This window comes from Haemorhous mexicanus, chromosome 11, assembly GCF_027477595.1.
Source record: "Haemorhous mexicanus isolate bHaeMex1 chromosome 11, bHaeMex1.pri, whole genome shotgun sequence".
Classification (NCBI taxonomy): Eukaryota; Metazoa; Chordata; class Aves; order Passeriformes; family Fringillidae; genus Haemorhous; species Haemorhous mexicanus.
Genome location: NC_082351.1, coordinates 10,490,608 through 10,515,176, shown reverse-complemented (window position 1 = coordinate 10,515,176; position 24,569 = coordinate 10,490,608). Strand labels below are relative to the sequence as shown.

The 24,569-nt window shown below is 37.9% G+C and overlaps 1 protein-coding gene across 1 annotated transcript in view; it reads right to left on the bottom strand.

The window, feature by feature from the left end:
* The window catches only part of CACNA1D (calcium voltage-gated channel subunit alpha1 D), a 166,635-nt gene that overhangs the window by 79,631 nt on the left and 62,435 nt on the right, over nt 1-24,569 (bottom strand). The window contains exons 5-8 of the mRNA XM_059856934.1: nt 22,638-22,780; nt 21,116-21,268; nt 20,080-20,276; nt 8,286-8,389 (exon numbers count right to left, since the gene is read on the bottom strand). Coding sequence (XP_059712917.1) covers nt 8,286-8,389; nt 20,080-20,276; nt 21,116-21,268; nt 22,638-22,780 — 597 coding nt within the window. The remainder of the gene's footprint in view (nt 1-8,285; nt 8,390-20,079; nt 20,277-21,115; nt 21,269-22,637; nt 22,781-24,569) is intronic.

Here is a 24,569-nt window from a genome sequence, read left to right as displayed (position 1 = left end):
ACTCTAAAAAAATAGCCAGACTAATTTCACAAGTCAATAAGAAACTGTTTGGGTTAAGGAATGCCACATTTAAGCTTCTCTCAGAGAGAGGATTAGAGATTGTCCTTTCCACCTGATTGAGGCAGCACGCTCATGACTCACTTCCCACAGGCAGGATCTCTGGAGAAAGCTATCATGGCAGAGGAGGAAATGAGAAGTAGCAAGCCTTGCTGGCTTTTACTAAGTATTCATGTGTTTTTCATTTAAAGTCCTTCAGGTATTTCTCATTCATTCAAAGGAGATGTGATGCAGGAGGGTGAAGTAAAACAAAAGTTGCTGTTATTATATAGAGTGAACTGAACGAAATAATTTTTTAATTAATCAGCTGGCAAGGCTGATACCTTGAACAGAACTTCACCCATGGCTGAACTGCTCTTTGACTTCACATCAAAACAGCTGCATGCAGAGAATTAAACCTAGTTTTTATATACACAGCTGATTCTGACCTTTCCCTTTAATACTGCACAGAAGTCAGACACTGCCTTGCTACAAGCTGCTGCCATTTATCAGTAGGGGGAGATGCAAGGGTGCTTATTTCCATGATATTTTAAAATTTTAATTTCATTTCTAAAACTTGACTGTTTATAAGGAACTATAAAACATGAGAAGGCAATTTTCTTCAGGGGAGGGAAGAATCTGGCTCTATGGTGGTTTTTTTCTATCACATCCATGACAAAGGGACATCCCTTAGACACATATGTACATACTTCTTTTAGGGGACTGCCATGAATAAGGAAGGAGAATTTAATAGAATTGGAAAGTAATGAATTTCCCGTTGGCAAAACAAAAATATCTCTTTTTATTTTGCCAAGAAATAAGTAATTTGAAAATGATGACGGAGGTGAGAAGAGGGAGAGATGTTGGCTCTTTAAAGCTTCTGACAAAGACATCTGGACCAAAAGATACTTGAATATTTAAGCAAAGATACAGAGACATTGGCTGATCTGGAAGGGGGACTAAGACAGCTGCTGGTGCAGCATTGCATGGCTGTGGAGTGGGAAGGGTGGGTCCAGGGCAGAAATGAAAAACTTTCAGCTCTGTAGGCAGCACAGGGACTGACGTGGTCAGACTGGTGGCCTGAACTGGCCTCTGTCATCAACCCAGCACTCAGACCAGCAGCCTCTGAAGCTGACAGGCTCAAGAAACTGCACATTAATTGCAGTAAGTGGACTTAAGCTCTGTAAATATTTGGTTTCACAAATGCTTGTGCTAAGAGCTAACTTTGAAACACGTATTTCATTCTGGTTTGATAAAATGACCTGGATCTGATATTTGAAAGTATTTTGGGCAGGGGGTGCTGCATCTGCAGCACAATAGAGACATCACTTGCAAAATAAAGCATTTTATGGAGACTAATTTACATACTCTCATTTACTTTTAGTGATAACTAACCTACTATATAAAATTCAGGGTTTATTTCTGTTGCCCAAAAATTCCTTGTCTCTTAGCAGAAAGATGATCTCATTTCTCTGTTCAGGCCCAACACCATCATCACCAATGGTCATTGAGGCAGAAGCATATAAAATGCAGGGCTTGAATTCATGCTTCAATCGTCTGGGGTAATCATGCCAGATTTTTCTTTCTTCAGCAGAGTGAAATAACCCCTGCTGGTGTGCATCAGTCGGGAATGGCTTGATGCAACAAGGTGGAAGTGGCAGCAGGGAGTGCCTGCTGGGACTCAATTACATCTCCCTGGTTCTCACACCTTCAGTTACAGGCAGGGTCATATTAACCAAAAATCCTAAGGCAATTTGTTGAAATGCTTTTGGTACTCTCTCCCTTCTGTGTACTCACAGATATATTAACTAGCGACACCTATGCCACCTCCTACCAGCTGAAAGCTTTCCCAAGCTAAAGGCCAAGGACATTTCATCAGGGGGCCTGCACAGCACCATGAGTGCTGCTGAAACTACTGTGTGTCTCTAGGCAATGGTGATGGGAAACAAACAGGTGCTTTTGATAGCAAGCATAAAGCAGGACACAAACCCTTTGCTAGCTGTATTCCTGCCCTTTTGTGTCACTGCAAATGCAGTGGGAGGGAGAGTGAATCTCCTGCATACAGAGCTCACTGCACACAGGGTCTGTATGGGGAAAGTGTTAAGCTAATTCTATATGTAGAACGGCCACCCAGACATCCCAGACTCGTTTGTTCACAGGGAACAGTCACATAATAACAAAAATGTACTCACACGAGTACAGTGTTGGCCACCAGACTTGCAGGAGAGGTTTCACACTGTGGTAACCATACCAACCAACAAATCAGCAGAATCAAGTCAGAGAACTAAAACTACTTTAAGTGTACAGCTAAGCAGGGACAGCAGCTCACAGCTGGGTGTAAAGTGCAACAGATGTGAAGAAGGTTAAGTATAAAAAAGGTTAAGTAACATCACATCTTTAAATACAGGAGATTTGTATACATCATTGTCACTCCTTCTTTTAGGGGAAAAAACCTCACAGGCTGAACACTAGAATTATTACTGTAGGGCAAAACCAAAAAGTCCTAGCAGGAGTTTTCCTTGAGCAAGGAGCATTTGGCCCTTGATGGGGAAATGCAAACTGGAATTACCCACCCATGGCTATCTCTGTGCAGTTGGTCAGCAATTACCAACATGTGCATTCAACAGCTGCAGCAGCAGCTCTGTGGAGCAAGGGCCTGTCCAGCCTTCCTGTGCCAGAGTGCTCAGGAGTGCTATGGGATCACCAGTAGGAACAGACAGGGAACCATTTGATAGAGCACCAAAACTGAGATCTGGTGTTTCAGACCATGGTTAATACATCTGCACATGAAGTTGTGCCTGCTCTCCTGGGTCAGGCCCCATTTGGCCCAGGACACCCAGGGCCTCTTGGCAGAAGGGGCAGGTGTGAGCCCAGGAGCAGACGCTGCCACCCCCTGACCATATTCGTGCCCTCTCCATGGGGATTGTGAGGGCACAATCCCCATGGAGATTGTGCACCCCACAGCACTAATCCCTAAAAAACCTTGGTGTGGTGAGTTCAGACAGGACCAAAATAAAATCAGTTCCCTCCAAGCTCTTTTTCAAGACTACAGACCTGACCTGACTTTAGTGGTTTCTGTCTAAGGCAATCAGTTACTTTCTGCTGTATACAGCTGAAAGTATTTGATGATTATTATTGTTAGTATATTCAACTGATTGGTCAAATATAACATTTGTTTTCAAAAGGAAAATTTTACTTTCACCAGGACACAGAAGTTAAATGAACCTACTTCAGGTTATAACTTCTTGAGATCTACAGCTGAAGTCCTTGTCCTTGTTTCCAGTGTTTATTCAGTTTATCCATGAGAAGGAGTTAAATTTTCAGCCATAATTTTTATTTTATATTTTTCACTAGGCCTTCCTGCTGCTGTGAAAAGGAGCCCTGCCAAAACCAGTTCATTTTCCTTTTGCTGAAAGGCTATGGAGGACAGCTTACTGCCATTTTCTATTTGGTGAGTCATTATTCAAATGTTTTTTTCTATGATTTTTTCCATATATACTGTAGACAACAGTTCTTAGGTGTATAAACTTATCTGAACCAACATATTTTATATGACATTAATTGACAGATACTGCTGGGAGATTGGGGTGGATGAGCACACACCCTTAGCTTTTAGAATCACTATGTACATACACTGCAAATACTGCTGGGGAAAAGAAACTGAAAAAATTAACATTCATTTAGTAACCTGCAAGATCACATGCAGGAGGATGTAAGGACATGTCAATGCCTATGTTTTTGTGTCCTTTGGCAAGGCAATAAATTCAACTTTTAGATTTATTAAAGTGTGTTTGAAAGGTTTTATTTGTTCCCGTGGCTGCCCAAAGAAATACTAATGCCTTGAGCAGAAAATGCCATCAGCAGAATCCATCTCCTAATGATAAGGACTATCTCCAGGAATAGATTATCATGCATCATTAAAAGCCATGCCTCTTGGTAAATAATTTGTTTCCTCTGTTCATAGCAAACCAGTTTAACACATGCTGAATTACTGACATGCCTATTTTAACTTCTTGGGTGTTTTTTTTTTTTAGTTTTAACTTTTCACACTTTCAGGATGGATGAGTATCTCCATCCTGGTCTTTATTTGTTAACTCTCTAATAACCTTAAGCATATAATTTCTTTCAATTTCAGCTCACTCTTTTGTACCAAGAGCCATTCTAGGCTCTGGTCTTTCACACTGGAGTATCTGGAGGAGGACTGTCCTGAGCTCTCAGCTTCTGTGCCTAGTATTTATTGCCTTCAGAGAATTCACTTTTAGAGTAATGTGAATACTTCTAGAGTAAAAAAAAAGTAAAAAGAGTTTTCTAGAGTTTTTTGAAAAAGCTAAATTAACTCAAGCCTATGAATTCTCTCCACCCTTATTATTCAAGGGAATTACTTAGGAAAAAATGTCCACAGTCAGCTTCCATGCAGAAATCACAATATTTACCACATGCAGATTCCATACACACATTATTTCTGTTCATTTACACTACTGATATTAAAAATATGAACTGTATTTTTAAGAATGTCACCTTCTGCAGGCAAGACTGATATGGATCACCAGGAAATACTCACCTTCAGAAAGAGCTAGATGTAAAACAAAAGATCTGCCAAATCATCATTCTCATCCATTTTACAGTGTCTAAACACATCAAACATGCAGTGCACAAGAGGCATTACAGAACTACAAAGGGGCAGATGGTCACAGGACAACAAAGGAGTGCAAAGAGAATAACTGAATATTTTACAACAACAAACAGATCAAAACCAGCAAACAGATTAAAATGTACATGGCATAACCTGATATAAAGGAAGTAACACTTTCATACAGAAAAGGTATTAAGCATTCAGATTCCAATTTCAAAATCTGTATGCAGAGCCATGCTTTTCAAGTAAGTTGGCATCATTTTTGCATTCTTGATATTTGATTGATTTAGTAAAATTTAACTTGATCTGTAGATTTATCATAAACCAAGTTTTCATGTTATGGTTTGAAGAGTATAAAACATAAAAGCTAATAACTTTTAAATAAAACAAAAAAAAAGTGTTATATATTCAATGCTTGGCTCAGAATGAAAAATATCTTTCTACCAAGAAACACAAAAACATCCATTGGATCTTACTAGTACATCAAATTTATCCATAAAACTTAGACTAGACTCCTAGCTCTAAACAGAAAGTATGGGGGAAATTATTTATATACAACTGTCATATACTGCTTAAAATAAATCAGAGTAACAGTATTCCACACTGGCCCTTGTTTGTCAGAGTTTCAAACAAGTATGCCTGGACATTCTCTTTACTTTTCTAGCAAACATCACTTTGCTATGACTGGTATCTTTCAGGAGCACCTCCTCTGACTTTCTCCTTGCACTTTCAATGTCAGTCCTTGGTGATATTTATACATCACGAGTCTCAGCCCTCCAGTGTCATTGTCTTCACAAAGAAAACAAAAAAATGTGAGTTTTAGGAAGGCTCTTTCATGTATTTAGGGCAAACATGGATTCAGACAATTCATCAAGCACCCTGAGCACTCAATTGACCCTGGCTGACACTATGGCAGAAAAATTAATTTATCAGTTAATGGCTTGATGAATATAAGGAGATTTCACATCCCAATTTTCACTGCCATTTCTGTGCACTGAAAATCCAAGGGAAGCCAGCAAGGGTTGTGAGGAGCATTAGAGCTCTATGGATCACACAAAACCTAGAAATCAGTGGTGATTTCTTGTCTGCAGAATGAAACCCAAGGACAAGGGGACACCTCTTCTCTGTATTGGAATGGCAGCTAAAAACTACTCCATATTCCAAAAAATATATTTATCAGTATGTTGAAAACTTCACACAGTATTTTAAGCTTATTAAATCAGATGTTAAGCTGATTCATGAGAATATCTCTAAATTTCCAAGACTTCAGGAAAAGAAATTAATATGTGCAAGAAAATACCAAATTTGGTGTCACTTTCCCCATAATTAAAAAAAAAAAAAAAAAAAAAAAAAAAAACACCAGAAAAATCTGAAACCAATAACAATTTGAGTCATGGAAGGGAAAACAAGAATATTCATTATCTGTTACCAGATATCTTCACAGGACAGGAAGAAAATTAATTGGTGTTTGTGATGTTCTTAAGGGCCAGAGAAGGAACTGTGAGAGCCTAATCTTGTAACGACTTCAGTGGAAAGGCCAGTCACACAGCGACGTTAGGTAACAGCATCAAAAGAAGAAATAAACTACACTGTAACTGCCATCATTTATCTGTCCCTCTCCTTCTTATTTCATTTTCCAGGGTGGCTGAAAGCTGGGCCCTTAGTTTTGCAACAATTTATACATTTACACATTTGTCCTTGGAAGGACAAGGTTAAATCAAAAAAATCACCTGTGTTGTTTTAGCATTACCATTTTTCTTTTAAACATCTGCTTTATAAAGCAGGCAAAACTATGCCTGCCCTGGTTTCCTGTGTGCAACACTAATCTATCACAGATAAATGGCTAAATATTTCTAAAAGCACACTGTAAAACCACTCATCAAATCAAAGTGCTCTTGTAACGAAGTTGCATCAACACCTGGAAATCTCGTTTGCTTATCTGCTTTCCAGGAATATTATAATCATTTTATCATTTCTTTCAGATACAGTGTGGTAAAACCATGAGCAGGGCTGCAGACACTATCAGCATCCTGATGACACCACCACCTGCACTGTCAGGCTGCTTTCCACACAAGGGAAATGTTTCTGTTGGCTGACAAAGATGGCACAACTTGCCTGAAATTGCCAGAACAATAGTGATTGCTGTATAACTAAAACCTAATGCACACAACCATAATAATTTTCTTTTCAGCACTTGAATGGTAGCTTGATCTTTTATATATTTATCAAAAAATATCTTTACCATAGACTGGAGTTTCCCAAGCTCTAGTGTGTTAGAAATCAGGAAATGTCAAAGGAAATAGTGCTGCAACTTCACATAAGGGGACTTTGTAAAAAGAAAATATGGCAAATTCATGCCATAAACTACAGTTTTAAAGCACAAGATACAGCTAGAACTGACATAGCTTTAGTTCTTGGCTGGAGCCTGGACTGCACAAACCAACAAAAAAGCTGTGACAACCTCCCACTGACTGCTATATTAAATAGATAGGTTATTATTGATGAATTTACCAGCTCCTGGTGCAGGTTGTCACAGCAGTTCACAGCTCTACAACCCAGGAACCACTGAACCACACTCTGTAAGACAGGACTTGAAGCACTAATTAAAAATATTTTGCCATGTTTGGAGCCAAATATGTTACTGGTAAACATAACACTCCAATTGCACTATGACTATTTGAAGAAAAGCAGAAGTTGGTCTTTCAGAAAAAGACACTTGTATATAACAGTAGGGGAGGATATTTGTATGGGTGCACCACCCATCTCTGTGCACAAAATCTTTTTCTCTGCAGGAATATTTTAGAGTAAGGAGATTAGTGCCTCATTGAATGAATATATTTGGCAAGCATGGTGAACGTGATGTCAAGACAGATACAGGCACTCAAATCACACAGTTCAGTCCAAAGAGCAAACACTGGTAGGATGACATCAGAATCTCAAGTGCATGCAAAAAAGCCATTGCTGAGAAGCTGGAGTCAATGCAGAGGCCATCTTACAAGTAGCAGTAGCATACACAATGTTAACTCAACTGCTTACCCACTAAGTACACCAAGAACCAGGTTAAGTACGAAAAATGAGCCAAGGATGATAAGACTAACAAAATAGATCCATGGCCACTCACATCCTATTGCATCATTTACCTGTAAAACGCAAGGAAATAAGTTATGATTCAGTCATTCATTAAACAGCAGAGTCCTTTGTGCAGCTGCCAGATCACGTAGGTTCAACACAAAATTTATGGCCTATCCAGATCTTTAAAAAGTGGACGAGCAATTGTTTAAATTTACTTACCCAAATTTTGTAGATGTGAGGCTTTAGAGGATTAATTGAAATAACATCCAAATGAGTGCATGGGAATTTTTAGTCTTTTTCATAACTGTGCCAAAAGGACATGAAGAATATGTACTGGTATGTCTAAACTCCGATGTTGGTGTTTGTATGTTATTTATAGGAGAGCTACAAGAAAACTTCTTGTGCTGTAATACGAGGAGGAAGCAACAGAGGTTCATTAAACGATGTCATCCCAACTGAAGTCTCACCTGTCTGAGATAACCTGTGTGTTCATGGCAGCTGGATTCAGGACTCTGCCTTCATGATGAAAAAGGCGTGTGCTTACCCGCTCAATACACCAAGAACAAGATTTAGTACGAAAAATGACCCAAAGATGACGAGACTGACAAAATACACCCATGGCAATTCAAATCCCATTGCATCATTCATCTGCAAGAAATAAGATGATCTTATAGAGTAGATCACTATATTAACAGCAATGAAGAGTCAGAGAAAGGAGAATTTGATCATTTAGATTAGATAACATGCTATGCATTCCTTCAGAAATCAATGAACAATGAGAGCAAGAAGGCACTGGCCACATTCACTTTACATTCCCAACACAAACCCTAAAACAAAATGCTGAGTGAAGCTAGAATTTGGATCAGAAATATTATCAAACATAAATGGAGCACTGCAACACTTCAAATATTTTTCCCTGCAGGAACATTACAGAATAAGGAGTATTATTAATAATAGGAATAATTCTTTAATGCTGAGAACATGAACTAAATTTCAGATCTCCAATTAAGATGATGATCACAAAGCATATTGAAATATTTGGATTTTTAGCTCATGTATATCCTATCTACATGAATGATTATTTGAGAAAATAAACAGAAATGTTTCTCTCAACTGTACAAGCAGTGTTACTTTTTGTAACACGGAATTCCCACACTTTTTCCTGAAATAAAGCAGTCAAATTCAGTCAGACATTTTAAATCAATTCAAAAAGAAATAAATGAGAATGAGTCTGTGTAAAAAACATGAACACAATTTTAGGAAAATTAAAATCTGCAAACAAATTTTAGAAACATAATGGAAACATGGAAACATTCCAAGAAAACTTCTGAACGTGAGTTATATATCCAGATCAAGGTTGAATTAAATTTAAAAAGTTGAGGATTTTTTTTTAAAGTGAGGTTGAAGTCACTGAGCTTCCAATACACTCTTTATAGACTCACACAAGGGTTTCCATAAAGATTTCTTCCACCTGCTATTCTTAGCCAGCTCATCATACCTGTCAAAGGATGGACTTGTGAAATATACCCATGGAGATCTAAGAAGGCCTATTCAGAAAAATAGATATTTTAACAGGGAAATTTGGTTTTGTGTGTAAGATTCAGGTGGAAAAAGACATTTTGATAAGTCACAAAAATAATTTGGACATGAAGCTTCTCAGAAATAGCTCTTCTTGAAGAGGAATTATTCTGGCTTTTGCATTGAATTCTTCTTAAGATGTTTTACAGTCATGAAAATTCAGCAGACAATAAAATTACATATGCTACTGTAGAACAATCTAATTGCAAATCTGTTTTCTCTTCTGTGAATGTCATTGGGTTGTTGTATCTGAAATTTGTGATTAGGCTTTGAGCTAGCTTTGAGCTCTACTGACAGTCAAGTTTGACACCTCTCCTTAACATCTCTGTTGGAATAAACCTACTAAACATGGGAACAAACATTTTCCAAAATTATTTCTTTTATCTTTTCCTGGCTTTTAATTAAACATCATAATCTCAGTTGCTGCAAGGGTGCCCTATGGATGGTTAGACAGAAGCATTAAGTCCTTGCAGGCTAAGACCCAAAGGCACTTCTCTTCTAGTGTGACCTGGGATAGCACCAGTTTGTACTTAAAGTAAACAAACCTCCAAAGTAACCAAAACAAATGAGTTTCCACAGCTTCTTCCTGGACCTTTTAAAAGGGTCTATGTATCATCTTTTTAAATGCTCTTTTAATTGAACTGACTACTGAAAAGTAACTTACACTTGCTACATCTGCAATATCCATATGGGAAAGCCTTTCCAATGCTGCCTTTGTCCCCACCTACTCCCCTGGGCAAAGCCTTCAGCAACCCTGGGCACGTCAGGGGCTTCTGTTAAGGACAGTGCCTGGCAAGTTTTGGGTTTTATCACCCACACCCATTCTGTCAGAGTCCCCTGTGTTTGACAAGTTTCAGCAATGAAGCCCCAAAGTTAATGAGTAGAACACATGCCATTGCCCAGACTGAATTTCTGCCTTGTCCCAGTGGATGCCCTTTGCTTCTTCTTTGAAGCACAGGCATCTGGCCTTATGTTTTAAGAGTAATATTTACTCAATGTGTTTTTCTAAAGTATACTCATAATTATTTTATTACATTAGAAATTAGTTTCCTTCATAGACCTGACTCATATCATACGGGTCAAGTGTTTTTCTAGCAACAACTGATCAGAGCAAACATTTTAATTACATTTCAAATGCATCTGAATAGATTTTACATCTAACAACTATACAATTAGCAGACAGTTGTTTCCAAGTCAACAGAGTTCAGAGTGCAGACATAAATTCATCTGATATTGGTGCCAACATTTTTCTGCTATGTATCATTTTGAAAAACCTGAGGGATTAATATTTGCAATTGTACTTTGAGCAGAGTTCAAAAAACAGAGCTCTGGCAGTCTCTGCAATACAACTCCATGCTCTCCTTTTGCTCATGAAGAGAACATTTCCAGGCAGCCAGGCACTCTGCTAACTTAGTTACCCAGGAGCAAAGCTGAAATTCTCATGCTCTGTCACAAAGGCTCTGTTAGCATGAGCAGCTGGGATTTGTATTCACTTTTTAATGTGCAACATATTAAAAAAAAAAATTCTTTCTCATTTATGCAGCTGGATTTCAAGCCCAGTATTTTAGACTAATCTATCTGGGACTAATGCTTTGTGAAGCAAAAATTGGCAACGGCAGTTAATCAGTACTAGAAGAAATGCTTCACTTTGGGTAGATGCTGAATTATTTCAAAAGCATTGCTTAACTCAGGAACACCTGAACCTAGCAGAACACCTTGGAACAAATCTAAGATCAAATTCCTAAACACTACTCAACTTTACCATTTAATTCTAGATACAATTAAACCCTAATCAAGTAATGCACTGTAATTTCTATTAATGAAATAATATTTCAGATCGCATTAATAGCAGAGATCAAAGTACAAAAAGAAGTCCTTTCCTTTTGGAAAACTTTGCTCCTCATTTCATGCATGTCAAATGGCATTTTCCATAACTTCCAATTAAAGAAAGATTAAAGGAATTGATTTGCCTTCTGATTAAAAGCAGAGACAGAGCTTGGTTAATATATGAGAACAGGAAAATCTCCATCCTCAAAACCAAGATATATTCATTTGTAGAGATTAATGATGACTTCTCACCCAAAGTACAGAATGAGTTTAAGTCAGAAATTTCAGACTGCTAAAGCAGCACCAGGAGTTCAAGGGGATCTCACATCTGAAATCCTCAGCAAAAGCTCTTGTCTTGCAAGAGCCTCCTGCCCTATGGCTCAGGCTGCACTGTGCCAAAGGAGGTGTCATATTCAATGGCTCTCAATGGACTTGCTCTGTCTTTTTGAGGCCATGAGGCTTTTAGCCTTCCAAACACCCATGGCAAGGACACCACCAAGCACCCTCCTTCTTGCCCTTTGTCTTTTTAAAGGTCTAGTATCACTATTTCAATGCCAGGTCTCAGCATTGTCCATCACACCAAGCAGAGAGCAGATGAGATAATGGACGATATAAAGGACAAAGCTTTCTTCAAATCCCTTCATTCTCTTTCACCATAACAGTAGATGTGCACCACACATTATTTATTTGGCTCTTTATGTTTACTCATATATGTTGGTGAGTCTGCAATCTTGAAGAATTATCTTGAGCTGATTGGACAAACTTGATACAGTCTCAAACTGCCTCAAGTGGCATTTGGATTAATTATCTCGTGAGCTGTGCTGTAGGTGGAGTCAACTATCATTGCAACACAGCATAAATGATCAGTGACCAAGACTGAAGTGAAACAGGGGGAAAAGTCACATTTACTGCAGATATAACCTGAGTATTACACAGCAGCAGATGGCAAACTTCAACCTAAAACATCAATGAGAAATCATTAAAATATTTATATTGCTATCTATGGTAATTGTGACTAAAATCCTCATATGCAATTGCATGCAAATCAAGAACTTAACTTTTCTGTACACCTGGTATTCTTTTATTGAAAATTGTTGGAAACTCAATTTGCAATCAATATAAGCTCTACCTGGGGTTAATGATAAACAAAACCTCTGACTCTGCATTTGTAGCATTACAGATACAATGTGCTGATGCACGAACCTATTTTGATTTTCCATAGTGTTTCAAACTCTCTTAAATTTGTTGAATTTCTTCGCTTCCTTGGGTTTTAATTTTACCTTCCTCTTTTCATAACATGCCAACAGACACATAACTGGTGGGTTTATTTTGTGCTACCTGTAATCTGCCTCATCATCTTAAAAATTGTTCTGACTGACAAATTCAGTCTCTTGACAGGTGTAAAAATTCTGCAGACATCAGTATTTTGTGAAGTGGGACTAACCCTGCATTCTTGGAAGCCTGGAAGGAAGGTTCACAAAACCCCAGAGCAGGCTATTTATTCTAGCCAGTGAAGAGCACACCAGAGAGCTCTTCAAAGCTGCCTGGCTTCAAAGGTTTTGTCCTGAGATATTCTTGGCAGAATTGGCGTTAACTTAAAGCTGATTTAAAACAGACAGTGCTTGAAGCACAGCACCCTCCAGGTTGATCTATAAAAGCATGGAATTTTATATTTAGTGTTCTGGAGTCAAGGCACAGATTTCCCTGGCACTGTTCTGCTTGGGCAGTCGCAGCCCTTTGTTGTGTTTCTGACACAGAATGTGGAGATGCACTGGTGGGGTGTGCACTGAGATCACCCTTTGTTAAGCATTTCAGATCAGCAGCACCTGGAGAAATGAGAGTTGCAGGGCTCAGGCAGCAAGGTAGGCCCACAGAGAAAGAGATCCCATTGAGAAGTGTAAAATTGTCACAGGACAGAGAGAGCCTCATAATTGCTTAATCACCTCTCAAATTTGGCCTCTGTCTCCTGCATGCAAACTGTACTGTGCAATTGCATACAGGACACATCTAAGTGATCCTCTCAAGTTAAACCTCAACCTGGAAGACACTCATTCAGCTTAATGAATTTGACCAAGCTGAACAGACCTAATTTTCATCTGTCTCTTGGTTTCATCCATTCTTAGCAAATGAATTACAAAATTTTGGTATTCCCATAAAGCATTTACTCTTCAAAACAGGATTGTTTATAAATTTTTACTATGATTGTTTGGAAATGAGTCTTGATGCAGGTCTTTCATTCAGACACTGAACTGTATCTAAGACTATTTTAGCTAATTCCTGTTAGTGGCATTCCATTAATCAGCTTACTGTCATTAACTGGAAGGAGGGGCTGGGCAGAAATCAAGTCATTGTTCCAAGGAAAGCCAAGATGTCAAACGTGACTGTTAAGAAATTGTTTTATCTTTTTCAGATAATTATGCATCCCTGCTTAATCTGCAGAGCAGATGGACAGAACCATAACAACATGAAGAGTGCTACCTCTACAAAACAATAACCCAGAGAAGGTTTGCTGTTGAGCACTACCAGGTTTAACAAAATCTGTATTCCAGATATAACAAAATCCAAGTGGTTGACTCCTCTCATGAATAGCAGCATTTTCATTTCAGATTAAGAATTTGTTAGTGCTTATACCTAATTACCTGTGCTGCCCAAACTAATGCCACAAAAATTTATAAAACCTCTGCATAAATTTGGCTTGTTAAATCTAAGGGCTCAAAAAACTACTAAAATTAAGTAACAAATGTGATTAACAATGTGTTTATTTTTTTAAATGGTTATTTATCATGAAAATGAAATGTTGAAAATGAGAAGTTATAATATGTACACATCCTCTTTTGGGATCTGCTATTCCCTCTACATATATACACCATACATTATATAAAAATTGGATGTGTTTAATATTTCCCACATACTGGATACAAAAATTGAAGTACCATACATTTACTATTCAGATAGATGGTGTAAAATTGTTACTTCAGTTTATGTAGCACCAACGAGCAAAGCCTCAATACTCAGGAAGATCTAATTGATCTACTAAATTGTTAGCCTGGGACAGACTGGGAACTAGGAATGTTATGAAATAATATTTGGCTTCTTGTGGCAAAGTTTTTGGAAGAAACCCTAGCTGATGGACTAGTGGAATTCTTAGCACTACCCCAAGTTTAGCCCCTATTTCCCATCCAGTTTTGACCCAGTTTTATTTAAAATTTCTGGAGAGAAATAATAGGTTCTTCTTAGTATTTGCAATGATCTGTGACAAGAAATTAGTTCCACGCCTTGACTGCAGTACAGGTCAGCAGTCAGCTGAGGCTGAGATACCAGATATCCTGTCAAAGTCAATCAAGTTCACCTCATGGGAAAGATATTTCCCTGTGAGTTAGTTTAAAATCCTCCTCCGGTGGGGTCATTGTGGTAAGATGCTAATAGGAAAAAATTATATTATACTCATATATATGTGTGTGTGTGTGTGTGTAAGAGAGACATGTAAGTCACATCCTTTTTGATTCTAACTCAATCTTTTAATCTGTTCATTCCTTGGCTTGGTAGCACTGTTTGCATGCCTGATTTTGATCATTCCCTTTTTTCTCTTTCTGAAATTAAGCCCTGTCTCTTTGCAATCCAAAACGGGATGATTCAGAGCTTTTCATAACAAGAGAATATAAAAAACAATTAGTACAAATCATTATGTAAAAGGTGGGGAGGGGGGTTAATCTTGGTTTTAAACATGAAACCAGATTCAAGTAGTTAACACTCAAACAGAAAAAATTCTACCTGCAATCCCTGGCTCTTTAGGGAGATTTATGCGATATATTAATGCTGTCAGTCAAAATTTCAATTGCTCTGTCTCCAGCTGCACATCATGTGTTAACTTTCTGCTATGTAGTCATGGAGGGCTGGGAGCTCTGTGCAAGCAGCACATGGATGCCTTTGGGGATGAGCTGACTTGTTTCACTCCAGAGCCTCCCTCAGATGACCTGTGAGTGGTGCTGAGCAATGCCAGCAGAACAGCACTAAGCTTTCCCTAAGTACATTAGAGGAAAAGGCAGGAGTATTATTTAAGATTTTTCGGGCACAATTCCTCACAGTTTTTAACATTGCTAAATATTTGTAACTGATTTACAAATGGAAAAAAAGCATTCTTTGTGAAGCATTCTTTGACTTCTCTCAGACAATAAGCTGAAATTCATTGCTGACAAATATTGTTTGGATGCAGGAACATGCCTTCCCTTTCTGCAGGGGGAATGGGGCTAACATGGCTTAAATCACCATAAGCAGCTGATTCCCACTAGCTTATTAAATAATTCATTTCCAAGTTCTAGACTCTTATTGCTTATTTGACTCTTGGTCACATTTTTGGAAAGGTATTTTTAGGAGACTCCTTGTCAGCACTCTGATGACAGTTTTGGTAATACTTGAAACATATTTTGCAGATTTTTGTTTCTAGCCTATTAATACATTTTGTGCAGGAGCCAAGGGGTTTTCTTGTGTGATATGTATTTGCAAAACATTTGTTTGTGTTTAGGAAATATCTCTGGCTGCACATCAGCTGATTTCAAGGACACTGTATCTGAATCCACTCTTAAATATTCTTGAATAAGAGAATTCTAAAAGGTGTCAGGAGTAGAGACTGAGCTCCTGATCTGATTGACATTAATACACTGGCTGTGCAGACACTTTTGCAAAAGTGCATGTAAACATATGCAAGAATGAAGTGCAGCCTGAACAGTCTGTGTTACAGAAACAATGGATTTTTTTTTCAGATGTTCTAAGATGTTTCAAGGGGTATATTGGGGGACTTAAAGCTCAATTTCTTAAAGAGGAGAGAGGTGCTTAACTGCACCCTTTTTTGTTATAAAAGCAGAGGAACAATGAATGAAGAATTTCTTTGATGATAATATATGTTCTTAGCAAAAAGTACTAACAGTTTTTTAATGTTGACATATCAGTATAAGGTATATTTTAAAAAAACCTGCCATCCCTTTACTTAAACCTATATGAGTTTTAGGTATAGATTGCCTAGACATTTCAAGTAATGATCTGAGTATTTTAAACAAGAATCCTTTAGAGAATATCTTTTTAACATATCAGTAGGTGTATTAATAGGCAAAACCATGTAAGACATCAATGTACCATTATTCAGCAATTTTAGCTCGAGTGCTTCAATCTCAGAAATCTTCAGATCAATCTGAACAGTTCTAGACAGTTATTAGAGAACTGGGGAGCTTTAAAATTGGGGTCAGTATGCAGCATCTGGCCATAAAATTGACCTAGTGAAATTCAGTAGCCACTAATACATTCGTCCCATCTTTGAAGCAACTTTGAAGCATCCCCTTTCTTTCTCAGAGGCCCTGACCATCTCTCATTCAAGCTACAGTTGGGTTATTCAAGTGTAGTAAGTCAAGATAACTTCACTATGGTGAAAACAAGAAGAATTAAATGTGATCATTTTGGTGCTCATGGGAAAATTGGGGGTTTTGCTGTCAAGCATCACTGCTCGTTATCTGTGCTCCCATGTATCAAGTGAAGCAGCTAAAAATAAAAAGCAATTTACAAAATATGTGTTTGCCATTAGGAGATTATACATCGAGATGTCTGAAAGGCATGGGAAAAATCTGGAGCCAGATATGCAAATGCAGATTCAAGTTCTGCAATTCCTGAGGGCTTGCTAGCACAAATCGGAAATGAGGCAATGAGTACTATGCTCTCAGCTTTAGAATGTGAGCCAGTGTTAAAAACTTGGGCACACAGAGGCTGCCACTTGGCTGATAACAAGGACTGCACCAGGATCCAAAAGCATAAACCTCCAGCGAGGGCTCCAGAGCAAACAGAAAGGACATGAATGGGAATAAGCATGGTCCCAACAGAAATGGAGAACACACACAGATGAGCAGCCACAAACACAGTTTGGGAGCACACGTGCTGCACTGGCTGCTGAGAACAAGGACAACACCCCTGAACCTCTCAATCCAAACCTTTGGCACTAAGGAGTCACAATTTTTGTGGATAAACCATGTAATGTCTGCTATCCAGGGGGTTACGAGTCACTTAGAGAAGCCAAACTGGTGAGCAGCAGGATGCCCACGTGAGTCACCATGATCTGAAGGGTGCCCAGCAGCAGCAGAATCAAGGCCTTGACTCACAATAGATATGCACAAGAGAAAAATCATTATTGGTGCTTGGAGGATTTTCAAAGCAGTTTACTGTCATTAACCAGGTGATAACAAGCTGTGCCAGTGAGGGCTGTTGGAAGCTGTCATTTTCAGCTGTCATCCTTGCTGACAGAATGCCACTTAACACGATGCAAAATATTGCACAGATTTCACCCACTCACATTACACCTGCTAGCAAGAGAAGCATACATAAGTTTATTTCACTGTTCCCCCAGTGACCGAATGAAAAATGAGAATTTTGTGCAGTTTCTAATATTTGTGGGTTTGGTTTTATTTGTTTTGTATAGAACTCATCCAGTCTGTGTATTAATAACAGAGTTCTAAGTAAAAAACCACCCACAAACCCCATGCACATCGAGCTAAAATGGCTTCCTCAGATTCTTTTGTTACAATTTGGTATCCCCCTAATGTTTTTACAATTTTCAAATGAAATGAAATCTTTTCCAATTTTTAGCTAAATCTACTTCAGCTTGATCCAGTGATAAAATTCCAACACAAACTGTCATTCCTCTTGTCCTCAGCAAGTAATTTCAGTTTGACAATGGGCAACCTGTTGGTCCATAAGATAGAAAGGATCTGAATCTATGATTTAATTACATAGGCATCAGTTAAGATAGATCCAAAGCCACCTGAATATCTCATTCTGATTCTATTTCACTTGGTCAATAAATATTTGCTTCACTGTCTAATAATCCCAGTATCATTTGTTATAAAATGAAAAATTACACCTGTGTACCTGTAAATACTTTCTAATTGGAAACTCCTTACAGAGAAAGAAACAAAACCAACTCATGCAGTTATCAGTCATTTATCATTTTCTTATACTTTTCATTTTGTCTGATCGTGAAAATATTTAACATCCTACCTTAATGATTTTATTTTTTCTGCTATCATTGGAGACTCTGCAAAGGGCAGCAGATTAATTAGGGCATTAAATCCCAGGGAAAAAAATATTTAATTCTGAGACACTCAATTTAAATTGTTTCTACATGTTTTGTAACAATTGTATTCTAAATACAGCAACACTCCAAAGATTTTATATTCATTTTCTTTGAAAAAAGTTGGAGGAATTATCAGCTCCTGAAATGTGGGTATACTTTTGCCTCAAAAGATATTAAAGGTGTAATTTTTTTCTAGATAACCACAGCACACCTTCCCTTTTCAGGAAGAATTAAAATAATTGTCATCACCATGAACACAAACCATAAAGCAATGCTAATTCTACATTCACACAGTGTCCTAGTAAATTAGGGAGAGCTGGAGTGCAAACTACAAGGAACTGAAAAACCTTTACAATGGGAAATCATGCCTGTGTAGCCATACATGATTGTTACTCATTAGTGTTGAAGGTTTGTGTGTTTCTAGCCAGTTTTTAACTGATAACAGGCAGTGGAAGAAGATGTTCATAGTTGCCCTTTTTTTTTTTTTTTTTTTTACTTTCAATCCTAAAAGAATGCCATTTTACCTTCTTAACTATCTTTAACAGTAATATTCTCTTAAAAACATGTCCACATTCTATACTTCAGTATCACACATTTTATCTGGACTACACTCTGTGTTATGTGTTGTAGCAACAGCTTATTTCACCCTGATTTCCCATAAAATCATATGGTCATTTACTGGGTAATACCACATTTTTGAATGCATCCATTACTCCACAACCAATGCAATGTTAGTAAATAATCCCACCTGGCCTGACAGATTTCAACAAACTCAGCAAGCGAGCTGCTCTCAGCAACACCACTAAAGTTCCACAAGATACTCCCTGAGGTAACTCGACCCTTCCTAGCAGCTTGCTAACAGTGATCACTTCTCTTCTTCTCCACATATTTTCTAACATTTGAACTGTTAGAATTGTGGTTTTTAGTAAGGTCCTAATAGCTGCAAAGACTCACTGCTGAGTACCACGAAGTACAGAATATTCTCACTGATGTTCAGCACCTGCGGGAGGTTCTGTCACAGACTTCCTGAATGCCCTTGGACAAATCACTCACATCAGATATTGAGATACTCCAAGATTCACAGAACAATGTCATGTCACTTAGAGTGGAACGGGGTTAAGCAGAGAAATGTTTATCTTTGGTTTTAGGTGACTCTACTGTTTTAAAAATCTGTATGTTCATTTTCCTCTGTCCTTCAGTTTCCCAGTCTGTGTCCAGCTGACTGTGGACTTTGCAAGGCTCTGGAAGCACCATACCTTACACCAAAGGAGCATTTAAACGTGAAGATTTAGGGAGTTAGGTGTTTGAATACCTTTTGCTGCTTCCATGGAGATGATATCAGGGCCATAGTTCCTGTAAATCTGTAGTTTCTGAATGGTTAACATGACTTTTAATCCCCATGGCAAGCAGTGTTAGTTGAGAGCTTGCTTTGTTCTAATTTATGTTAACATTGTGAAAAATTCTGCACAAATGCTGCAAAAAGAAAGCTTTTAAGCCTAATCAGTGAAGACATACTTAATATCTGTAGGCTCACACAAAAAAAAATGCTAGTCCAAAGGACATAAATGTACTTTTACATTTATCCAAATGGAATAGGCAAAAAAACCCTCAAATAAGCAATGAATAAATTTGTTTCTAAAATGTCCTTTTAGCCTGAGGAATGCAGTAACAGGCTGTGACTGAAACAAGTATGCAGCTGAGTTTGTCTCCACAAAACTCCCCAGGATTTCCCGTTGATGGTGCTGTGAAACACAGCTCAACGCCCGCTAGAACAGAGAAGCTTGTTTAAAAGCACACCAAGCTCAGTGATTTATGAACTCACCCAGTAGAGCACATCAGTCCATCCCTCCATGGTTATGCACTGGAACACAGTCAGCATTGCAAATGCAAAGTTGTCAAAGTTGGTTATGCCTCCGTTGGGTCCAACCCATCCACCCTTACATTCGGTGCCGTTCATGACGCACTGACGGCCGTTCCCTGAGAATGCACAAGGTGCTGGATCATCTTCAACTAGAATATCTGCAAAAGGACCCAAAAGTCACAGCTCTGAGTCCTCAGGATTTCATGGGTTACCCCTTCACATGAGGAAATAGCAACGCTGTTGTGAGATAAATCCGGATTTCCGGAGAAAGGCAACACATCAGAGTTTTGGAGGTTTTAGTCTCACTCAATCTGGGCCTTACAACCTCAAGATTAGGTTAATAAAAATAATTGAGCAGTAGAAAGAAGCACAATGTAATAATACATCATTTAGAAGCTCCTCATACTGATTTTTTCTTTCATCTTCACTGCTGCTACATCACTTCATGGCACTTCACACCAACACATGGACCACCAAGGAAAAACGGATCTAATTCCTATACAGTGTTGTCTTCACTCCTTAGCTGAAAGAAAAGCACCTCTAACCACCAAGTAAGATGGTTTCACTCTTTTAAAGTTCTCCCACAACACACACTTCCATTTCACCATTTCACCTGGATGGAAGAACACTGCTTTCCTTCTTCATTTATTTCAGAACTGCACTCCTCACTCCATTGCCACGATCTGGATTTGTCCCTTATAAGCAGTCACCCTTATTTTCTTCACTACTGGTATTTAAGTTACACATATCAGAAATGAAAAGCTATTCAGAGCACGGTCTAGTCTCTAACTAGCTTGATTTTTTGGTGACTTTGGTATTGAGTTGTTTTTTTCTTTTTTTCAGTTAATGCACTGTACCTAAAATTGTGAACCAGTGTAAGCTGGGGTAACAACAGTTCAAGTGCTTTGGCCCCTAGTTCTATTTCAAACTGAAATCCCAAAGATTTAAAAGAAAGCATCATCAAACCCTTATTTTAATAAAGAGTTTAATGACTTACCTGAATCAATAAGAAAACAAGATTTGTGCATTTTTCCAATAAAAAGTTCCAATCCTATAATAGCATAGATTATGATTACAAACAATACCAAAAGGGCAATATGGAGGAGGGGGACCATGGCTTTTATAATGGAGTTCAGGACAACTTGTAAACCTAAAAAAAAAAAAAAAGGATACAAGATATTAACCATATTTCTATGTCTTACTCTATAAAATTTTATATAATTACACATTATTAGGACTTAATGATACACACATGCAGAGATAAACAGATTTTTTTTAAAACATCTATTACCCAGAACCACAAAATATTTCTTTAACATAAAAATATTTGTAAGAATCTAAAACTTTTTGTGTAATTAGTTCCTCCGTTAATAAAGTTTATATCATAGAAGTCGGTGCTTGAAATGTGTCACAAGAATCTGTGGGTGCTTTCATAAAAAAGGGCACTTAGCCAGTGTGTGTCTGTAAGTCATTTATATGACCTTGAAGTTCTGTGCTAAAACAAAAACTTTGCAGCAAGTTCTGAGAAAATGTTCACTCAGCCAATTGCAGAACTGTCGTCTTACTCTGGGAGAAAAAATATAGTTAACTGGGAAAACACTATTTTAATCTGTACAAACTTATTCTTTCATCATTTATCCTTTTCTTTTTTTCAATTAAATATTTATCCAACTTTTGGCTTTACCAAAATGATCTAATCCCAGACTAACGAAGCTGCCACAGTATCAATGAGAATAAAAGATGCCTCTTCTTTAACTTGATAGGCTTTCTCTCTGACATTTCATAGGACTGCTTCTGTCCTCACTGAAGCCCTTTTGCCAAAAATCAACCATTTCCATGTAACAGTCCACGATATATTAAACACAGAATCAGCTTTCTTCCTTTGGATGCCTTGGAAAGAGCTGTACTGGAAGTCGAGAACCTCGTATAGCCCAAATATCTTCAATTATTAATAAAGCATTCAAAGAAAACAGGGAATATTAGAAAATTCAATTGTTTTCTTAAACAATATTGTTCTACTTTTTAAGCTTCCTAATTTATCTGTTAGCTCTGCTGAGATAAACAGAAAGCATTCATGTGCATTGGAGGGGGCAGGAAACACAAAATGTGTAATATGCTCTTGCATACACTTATCAACATATAAACTATTTTAGGACCAGCTACACTTTCAGATGCAGGGGTTTAGAATTAGAATTAAATTTAGATTAAAAGTCTAAATTTAATTTTCTGGTGTATTTGCATTTTAACATGCAATTTACTTTTATATAAAGCTTCTAAAAGGAAGTGTATTCCCCTGTCTGCTTATTGAACTGTGTAAGGAGATCATTCACTGACTGAATTCACAATCCCTTATTCAACTTGATATAGGGTATCACTCATCTTGAAATTCATTTTATATACATAGCCAGATAAGAGAAACTCAGCTTTATCCCATCTCTGTAGTGCCTGGAAGAAGACAGGTCAATAATGAGAGCAGCCACATTCCTGACTGCAATGGAAATAAAGAGAGCAGAGCTTACTGGGCACTCCTGATACGAGTCGGAGAGGTCGCAGTACACGAAAGGCTCTTAGGGCTTTGACATCAAAGCCACCAGGTTTGCCACCCGAGTGGCTGCCACCGTCAGTTTCTTTGGTTAATTGTTCCAATATTACACTAAATAATCTAGAAAATGAGATGAAAGGTAAGGTCATCACTATCTATTCACCATGCAGTCAAAGATACTACTTTGGAAATTAGTAGAACTGCAGATCATTCTGCAAAGCTGTTCAGATGTCAGACTGAGAGGTATATTTGCACATTAAATCATGACAGACAGAGCTATGAAGTGCAAGACTATAATCCCTCTAGAGAATGAGGATCACACGGTTTCCAATAATTTAGCATTCAGCTTATATGTACAGTTTGCTATTTTTAAATAAATGAAGCTGCTTTGCCACTTTTGTTCAAACATTTTAGCTTTAACATTTGGAGAATTAATCTTCTCTTCAGAAGAAGAAATAGATAATAACTAAAACCATCTGGTTTAATTTAGTGGAATATATGAACTCTAAGTGGCACAGCAGTACAATATTCCATATACAGTCAGCAGAAACTGAATATTTTAAAAATAATTAGTGTTCACCATTTAATAACACAAAAAAGATTTGTTTCTTACACATAATATCTCTAAGGAAAAATATATTCCCAGATGGCTCATTTATTGTATTGTATTTTTTCCCTGCAGAAATGAATTAGTCATTCATTAGAGCAGTTTGCAAGACAAGACTTTTATTTTGTTTTCCCACTTTTAGCAGCAATTTAAAGTGATGCATGTTCTTGAAATCCAAATTAATCTTCGGTTTATGATAGTTTGGAACTCCACCTCAGATGCAGGGGTTTCTAGACTGTCACTAGACCACACAAACTGTGTTATCCTTTGCACAGAGCTTGTAGTTCAATAGTTGCAGAGCTGCACTTCTCCTGAAAGGATTATCAAGTCAATAGAGTTTTGCAATCATGAAAAATGTTTCACACTTGCCTGAAATGTGCAGGGTTTTAGTTTGGTCATGAAAAGTTTTCACAACTCTGGTTAAGAACTCTGTCACCCTGGATAGTTGCCTGAAATCATATATTATTTAATAGGGTGCCTAAACTAGATTATTGCAGGCTTTACCCTCCCCCTGCAAGCAGCTGACCCACATCAGTCCATACCCATCCCTAGACTGCTTTGTTCTGCTCCAGAGAACAACTCAGCCCCAAAGACTCTCCAGATGTTCAAGGGAACATCAGCAGCCCACATACTGTTCCACCAAATGCAGACATCCAACACCAGGTCCTGACTCAGCCCTAGAATTTAATGGAAGCATAAGTGCAGGCAAACCAACACCTCAGTGATTTCAAGAGTGACAATTTGTGCTCAAAGACAGACATTATTAAAAAGGCTTCTGAATCAAGTCCTGAATTCAGAGAACCTTTCAGCCTGTCAGTTCATACAACATTCAGAAGATGAAAGGGCACGGGCAGGTGCTATGAAAGCTTTCTCTACTGGGACCTTATTCCTTCACAGAAATCAATGGAAATTACATGAGAGACCACGCAGGTGAGCAAGCTACTCAGAGTAATTCATACTCTGATGGGTTACAGAGAGAAATGACAGAGTAGAAAGCATCACATTCACAGCTCTGTCTGCAGCTCTGTCATTTTGTGCTGCCCAGCTGAAACCAGGACATGTGTCATTCCTAAAAAGCCATTAGGTATAAAACTATTGATCTGCTTTATTGAAACTTACATTCATATTCCTCTGCAGTTTATCAAAGTTTAAAGGTTTAATTAAGATTTGATCTTAAAACCACCTCTATATGTGTTTCCCTTTTGCTTGTAGAGATTTCTTTAGGTATAATTAAGATTAATGGAATTGGGCTGGCTGCAGTCTCTGCTGAGAAAGCAAATTTCTATACATTCAATATAGGAC